We start from the raw sequence: 7,503 nt of genomic DNA on the forward strand, positions 1-7,503 counted from the left end.
AATGTCCCTGACAGAAGGCTCATCCAATCAACGATCAAGATTTATATTCTAATTCATCATCTTTCCTCTCCTGGTTGTATTATAACGCATGATGAAAATATCACGTAAGTTTGAAACAAAGGTGTTTAAAACCAGCTGGAGTCAGCCCTGAACTGCTGGTGCACAGAGCACGAGGCGCACTTGGCCTCACTTCCTGTATTTTGGAACCAAAAGCCAGGTGCAGCAGTGGTGCAGCTACAGCAGCAGCAGCAGCAGCAGCAGCACCAGCAGCAGCAGCAGCACCAGCAGCAGCACCAGCAGCGTCTGCCTGTCCAAACCTTCAGCAGCCTCAGAGAAGAGCAGAAGGAGGTGAGTAGCTCCACAAAGAGCAGGCTTAGTGAACTTTATTGATACTATGTCATGCGCATGTACGCTGACAATAAAGGGAAAGGAGAAGTACTAGTACATACTGCAGAGGTAGTAATTAACTAGTAACTAGTAACCAGTACTAATACCACAATGTCTCGCTTAACTGGAGCAATTTTCAGCAGGAAAAAAAGACAACAAGAAATTCTAAGATTTGAAAGAAGAGGATGGTGCAGAGAACTCGCTCGCAGTTTTTGGCTTCCTGTTGATAGACTTTGCACTGTGGCTCAATCAGACAGATTACCAACCAGCAACTGGGAGGACTTGATTTGGTCTAAAAATTCCATTTGTTTCCATAAACAACTCATCTAGAAAATATTATGTCTGGTGTGTGTTGATTTCAAATTAACTGACTGATATTTATTTCCTATTAAAAACAAAATGCTCAATATAGAACGCAAGTCAATGATTATTTTTCATTAAAAACTGAACAAATGTGATTAACGTTAACGATGCCGTCCTCAGGCTCCATGAATCGTTCATTTGGCCACAGTATGTGGGGCTCAGCGGTGCCCCTACTGCTCATAATGAGTACTGCAGTCGTCGCGCTACAACATCTCAATCCAGCGGTCCTGAGAGACTCCAACTACGACCACCAGGAGGCGCAAGAGAAGACCTTCTGCACGTGGCGGTGTATGATCTTCACACTGCAGTGGCCAGCAGCCTTCTGCCAGGTGATTCCATCATCATCATCATCATCATCATCATCATCATCATCATCATCATCATCATCATCAGCATCAGTCGAATCAATACACTCATCAATAAATGTTTTGTACAATAGCTGGTAAAATACAGAAGTGCAGTGTGAGCTATCAATGGGTGTGTGCAACATGAGAGAAGCTACTAGAAAAAGAAAGTCTCAAGATAAAGAAGTTAAAAGAGGAAGTAAAACCTGAAGTGAGATCAAAAACAGATGAACAGAAACCAAACGTGAGAGAATTTTTTTTTGATTGAATTCCAATGAACGGAAAAAAGTTGAAAGAGTGACGACTGGACGACGGTCACAGTTTCACCACTAAACCTGCTGTCGATCTTCAAGTTTAGATTTCAAAGGCGACGGCCGGTCTTCAGTAGAGACAGACCGCTGCCTTTGACTGGTCGTAGTCAAGGGTTGCGGGTTCGACCACTGGGCCAGTGGGCCTGGCGGCTCTGCATGTTGTCCCTGTTAGAAATGAATAGTGAGAGGATGAGGAGGAAGAACTGGTGGTGCCTCTACCTTAACCATATCCCTGAGATATGATCAATAATAACAATAATAACAATAATAATAATAATAATAATAATAACATCTCACCTGCAGTCTTTGGACAATGTGTCTCTGTGTCATATTCCCAAGAATGTGACAAGCTGGACCATCCACGGCCTCTGGTGAGTATCAGCACTTCATCTGCACCAGAACCAGAACAAATGAAGAATTATACTTCTCATTTCTCTCTCTCTTCATACACTGTACTAGACACTGAGAGGTTCCAGTGTGTAGAAATAATAGAAAAATAATATTGTGTAGTTCCAGATCCAGTTTGGGATTATAAAGTACATCTATCTATCTGTCTATCTATCTGTCTGTCTGTCTGTCTGTCTGTCTATCTATCTATCTATCTTCTTGTCATGATCTATTGTTTGTGTGTTTCCTGTTTTATTTTGATAGTCTCCCCCTTGTTGTTTTTCCTCTTCTTTACCTCCTGTGTCAAAGACCGGTTTGGTTGCAACTTTGCTTTGCTTCATTTTCAGTCGACATTAAAGCAACGTGTTTCCTCCATCCACCTGCTGCTGCTCCGCTACCCCCCTCTGGCACATTTAACAACCCACTGTGGATCCACCAGTCACCCCCCCCCCCCCCCCTCCTTCCTGAGCTAGGCCCACTGTCATTTTCCTAAATTTATCTATTTTAATAAATCATTAAATATTCTAAACGATTAAATGCATTAAATTCCCCTTCCACTGCAGGACATATTTAACTTCAATTGAAATCACGTATGTTACGTCATTCGTGCATGTTTATGCCATGTGGTGTATGTTAACTAACATGTTGGTGGTTGACTCCTTCTACACATTTCTCAGGAGATCAGTCATGAACTTGAGTATGGAAATTATTTGCGGTGACATTTGTTAATATGAAGTATTTTTTTTTATGAAGGGTTATTATATTAAGTCTTAAAGTCTCAAAGGGTGACATTGTGTTTAATTGCAGTCATGATGGGTTGTTAGTTCCAGCAGTGCTTTTTGCAGCTTATTTTGGTAGATGAGTTTTGTTGAAGTGCAAAGCAGTTTCAATAGTTCAACAGTGACGCTGCTGCAACTGATGCGCCTGCAGGCCTCTACACACAGAGACCTGCTGCAACTGCTGGACCATGTTCCCTTCAGATGTACAAGTGAGTCTCACTCAGCCACCACTGACTGATGATGATGAGGAGGAGGGTGATGATGATGAGGGTGATGAGGATGTCTTGTGTGTACCAGAAGCTGGAAGCAGAGTTGAATGACAACTGGCCGTCTTTGCTGAGAACAAGGAGCAGCTACAAGTTCTGGTAGGAGAAGTGACTGAAGTGACCCTCCATCCATCCATCCATCCATCCTTCCTTCCTTCCCTCCATCCATCCATCCCTCCATCCATCCATCCATCCATCCCTTCATCCATCCATCCATCCCTCCATCCCTCCATCCATCCATTTTTTCTCATTCCCATTTCTGATTCTGATATACACACACACATACTGTATCTATGTGTGTGTGTGCGTGTTCCATACTTTGACTGTGTGTGTGTGTGTGTGTGTGTGTGTGTGTGTGTGTGTGTGTGTGTGTGTGTGTGTGTGTGTGTGTGTGTGTGTGCACCAGGCAGATGGAGTGGAGCAAGCACGGTGCGTGTGCAGCGTGTGTGGATGGGATCAACTCTCCTCACAAGTACTTCCAGCTCTCCCTGCAGCTGAGGCAGCAGTACGACCTGCACAAGTCAGTCGTCCTCCTCCCCTGCTGCTCTGCCTGGAACCCAGGCAGAGTCTGCCACTCTTGCTTTAGCCTCTGACACCACGCGTTCATGTTCCTTGTGATGTGTTTAGCTCCAAAATGTAATTCCTGATCAACCCTGGGCCCATTGTATTGGTGATTAATTGGCAAGTCGCAAAGAAATTAGCGTGTTTTCAAGTCTTCTAAAAGGCAAATCATTGAAAATATTTTGAAGTGTATTTATAAAACAATATTTATAAGCGACACTTGTGCATGTCTTTCTGCATTTTTATTTTTGATGATTAGTTTTCTTACATCTATACCTACATTCTGAGGGCTTTGCATGTTCTTGCTTGTTCACAGCTGGAACTCACTCACTCAGCGCAGCACAAATGAAAGTTCATTGATTGATTGGTTGATTGATTGATTGATTGATTGATTGATTGATTGACTGATTGATTGATTCATGAGTCTGACAAAGCCCAATGTAACTAACAACCAATCCAGTTTCAAGTCGTTGCTGCGACAAATGTTCGTCAGTACTTTATTAACAATCACCAAAAATCCCAACCGGCAGCGTAAAAGTGGAGTGTTTTGTGTTTCCAGACTGCTGGAGGACGCTGGTATTACACCGTCCTGCGATCGACGCTACAAGGTAACATCGTGGTGAACACACTTAAGCAGTGGTGCTTAGCTCAGTGACTCCTGTGGAACTAAAGGTGTGACGGAATATGAGGCACTTCCGCAACGTATCAGTCAGCGTCGGAAAGACTAACACACATTGCCGAAGATCCACTCCAATACATCTTTGTGAGCTGATCTTTCCAATGAAGAATTCTGCAAGGCGATAGATAGATAGATAGATAGATAGATAGATAGATAGGTGGGTGGGTGGATGGATGGATGGATGGATGGATAGATAGATAGATAGATAGATAGATAGATAGATAGATAGAGTTCTGAAGTTCTGGGTTCTGAAGTCCAAACACTGACTTGCTGAATCAAATCAAGTTTTATTTGTATATCATAAAAAACAATCTGCCTCAATACAATTACAAACTTTAAATACTTTACAATATGTACATACTGTATGCAGCGGCCTCTACCCCTAGACTCTAGGGGCGCAGAGGAGGAGAACGCTGAAACCCTCCTCAGAGGGAGCTGCAGACGATTGGTCCGTCTCTCTTCCCACCAACCAATCCATGATCAATATCACTCTCACGGTTCAACCCTCCGCCGCTTTCATTTGTGTAGGTTGCAGATGTTCAGCAGGTCTTGGATCCACATCTGGGGGCCAAATATGAGATCCAGTGTGTCACTGACTCAAAGGTAAGACGTTCTGTGATTGGCTGCCACTTTCACACACTGGACTCTGGGAATCCTGTGGATAAGTTGAGGATCTTTCAATCATCTGACAAACATCCCAGTGATGAGACGTGGACCTGTGGTGAGGTATATATGTACTGTATAGACCCTCATACATCCATGCATACGTCCATCTCTCGTGTGTCATTGATAATGCAGAATAAGACACAAGTTTGTCAGTTTTGCCTATTTTCTAATGACACACACAGACAAACTCTTGTGGAGTTTTTTTTTTTGGTCCTCATTTTTTTTTTGTTGTTCACATCAAAGGCGTCGACTTGCTGGTTTTCATTATCCATTCCGGTCCTCAGTAATTCATTCATGCTTGCGATCACGACCTCGTGACGATCAACCTCGCACGCATCATTGATTTATTTTAGCGTTGACTCAACTGAAGCTCCGTTGCCTGTTTGTTCAAAGAATAAGCATAACAATAGATTGTGGACAAGAAGCAGACAACATTTGGAGCCTGTTTCAGTGTGACGTGTCACCGACGTTCACTCGTTTTCATTCTGTTCATTCTGCAGCCCACCACAATGACAGCAGCATCGAAATGTGCCAATAAGTCCTTCACTGTTTGAGTCGAAGTGGACTTTTACACTGCACTGCTTCAAACTGTTGCCACTGTTTGTTGCTTTATCGTATTTTTAAAAGGAGTAGCAATAGAAGTTTCTGCAGGATATACATATATATATACATACATACATACATACATAGGTCAAAGGTCTGTAGTTTGTTTTGTCTATTTCAACTGCAGCTCAACCAAACTGTGACCAGTCAGACATTATGGGATGTTGACACTGTTAATAACAATAACCAATGTTATTTTCTACATGACAAAAAAAAAAAAAAAAAAAGATTTCTCATTTTCTTTGATATATAAAGTCTTGAGAAGGTCTGGACCTGGACCTGGATCTGGATGCTCTCTAGTCTTGAGAAGGTCTGGACCTGGACCTGGATCTGGATGCTCTCTAGTCTTGAGAAGGTCTTGGTCTGGTCTGGATCTGGATGCTCTCTAGTCTTGAGAAGGTCTTGGTCTGGACCTGGATCTGGATGCTCTCTAGTCTTGAGAAGGTCTTGGTCTGGTCTGGATCTGGATGCTCTCTAGTCTTGAGAAGGTCTTGGTCTGGATCTGGATGATCTCTAGTCTTGAGAAGGTCTTGGTCTGGTCAGGTCTGGATGCTCTCTAGTCTTGAGAAGGTCTTGGTCTGGTCTGGATCTGGATGCTCTTAAGTCTTGAGAAGGTCTTGGTCTGGTCTGGATCTGGATGCTCTCTAGTCTTGAGAAGGTCTTGGTCTGGTCTGGATCTTGATGCTCTCTAATCTTGAGAAGGTCTTGGTCTGGTCAGGTCTGGATACTCTCTAGTCTTGAGAAGGTCTCTCTCTGTCGGTCAGCAGGGCAGGGAGCTGTGGTTCCAGGTCAAAGTCTCCCTGTCTCGGAACCTGATGCTGGGCTGCAGTGCAGGGGAGGAGAAGGAGGAGGAGGACCACCAGGAGGGGGCACCACCGTCACCCAGGCACCCCTGCCCCCCTCAGACCCCTTTCTACTACCTGCCCATCAACCCGGAGCACCCAGAGAGGCCCTGCAGCTGACCTTGCACCGCTGGGAGACCCATCATGCTTCATGCTTTTATCAGGATGATTGAGACCAGTGGTGTTCAACTGGTGGTTGGAGTCCCAGGACACAACACTTTTTGTATTTCCTTTCCTGTAAGTCGCAAAGACACAAATGTATTCCACAAAAAAAGCCTAAAAGAAGAAAGAACCTGCCCACAAAGCCTCGACCCACTTTTGGGTCACAACCCAACAGTTGAGAAACATTGATCAACTCAGCAGTTGACTCATACGTTTCAGAATCAAACTTGTTTGTTCTTTTGATCTTTGATTAAAATCATTTTCACGCATGCTTTCCTGTTTCTTATTACTGCTGCTTTCTCCCAGTGTGCTGACAACTTGAAATATGAGGCCGTTTTCATTCATTTAGTTACCAGAGAGCCTTCAGATCACTTCTGAGGGGTCTCTGAGGGGTTTTTACTGGGTCTGGTCTCGAGCTGGGAGGACTGGGTGAGAAAAGAATCCAGCTGCTGCTGTTTCACACGCATTCATTTAGTTTTTTTTTAATCTTGTGCAGCAAAAATAGGTGGAAAAGCATAAAGAAAGTTAAATGAAGGGACACCTTGCTAAACAGAAATGTTGCTGTTCCATTGACACAAAAGCAAACTGAAATTTAAAAAAAACCACGCTGGTCATTTGTTGTGGTTTGTTTGTAATTTTCATTTGATATCTGCAGTCTTTGCTCTCGATGCTCTCCGGCATTGATGAGGTCTTGGTCTCTGTTGGTGCCGTTCTGACCACAACACGAGTTGTGTTTTGGGTGCGCAGGCCACCGCAGTTCACTGGCAAGTTCAGGAGTGGGGGGGGGGGGGGGGGGGGGTTGAGAGATGCTGCAATCTAAAACCTAACCACTTGATGTCGCTCTTTCTTCTTCAAAATCTTACGCAAATGAAATATTACACACTGGACCCTGAAGGCAACTGGACTCTTTTTGGTACCTTGAAGACATTTTCTGTCTGATTCAAAAGGCTTCTTGAGTTCAACTGAACTCAAGAAGCCTTTTGAATCAGAATTTAACATTAAAAACTGGCTATGATATAAATGCGCTGCTTTCCACGAGAAAATAGACGAGATGCAGTGCTAATAAACTACAGAGGTGCTCCTGCATTTGCTGCTATTTGGCTGCTGCTAATCCATTCTTTCTCAGTATAAAAACAACAAAATATTTCCAGGT

At 43.6% G+C, this 7,503-nt stretch overlaps 2 protein-coding genes across 2 annotated transcripts in view; both read left to right on the forward strand.

Annotated features, from left to right (window-relative positions):
* LOC142904183 (E3 ubiquitin-protein ligase TRIM39-like) overlaps positions 1 to 7,503 on the forward strand; it is a 138,898-nt gene that overhangs the window by 122,512 nt on the left and 8,883 nt on the right. The gene's annotated exons all lie outside the window — the stretch shown is intronic.
* rnaset2l (ribonuclease T2, like) lies at positions 211 to 6,621 on the forward strand. The gene is made up of 9 exons (XM_076050115.1): positions 211 to 348; positions 871 to 1,079; positions 1,709 to 1,776; positions 2,723 to 2,780; positions 2,869 to 2,936; positions 3,244 to 3,357; positions 3,958 to 4,006; positions 4,606 to 4,680; positions 6,114 to 6,621. The coding sequence occupies exons 2-9, from the start codon at positions 876 to 878 to the stop codon at positions 6,306 to 6,308; spliced, it is 831 nt and encodes a 276-aa protein (XP_075906230.1). The 5' UTR covers positions 211 to 348; positions 871 to 875; the 3' UTR covers positions 6,309 to 6,621.

Source organism: Nelusetta ayraudi, unplaced genomic scaffold (genome assembly GCF_046127955.1).
Source record: "Nelusetta ayraudi isolate G7.1 ecotype Tasmania unplaced genomic scaffold, CSIRO-AGI_Nayr_v1 ptg000123l, whole genome shotgun sequence".
Lineage (NCBI taxonomy): Eukaryota > Metazoa > Chordata > Actinopteri > Tetraodontiformes > Monacanthidae > Nelusetta > Nelusetta ayraudi.

Coding starts and splice junctions, on each gene's coding strand:
- rnaset2l (XM_076050115.1), top strand. CDS start 876: ATGAATCGTTCATTTGGCCACAGTATGTGGGGCTCAGCGGTGCCCCTA. Junction 1,080..1,708: donor GGCCAGCAGCCTTCTGCCAG/GTGATTCCATCA, acceptor TCTCACCTGCAG/TCTTTGGACAATGTGTCTCT. Junction 4,681..6,113: donor AGTGTGTCACTGACTCAAAG/GTAAGACGTTCT, acceptor GTCGGTCAGCAG/GGCAGGGAGCTGTGGTTCCA.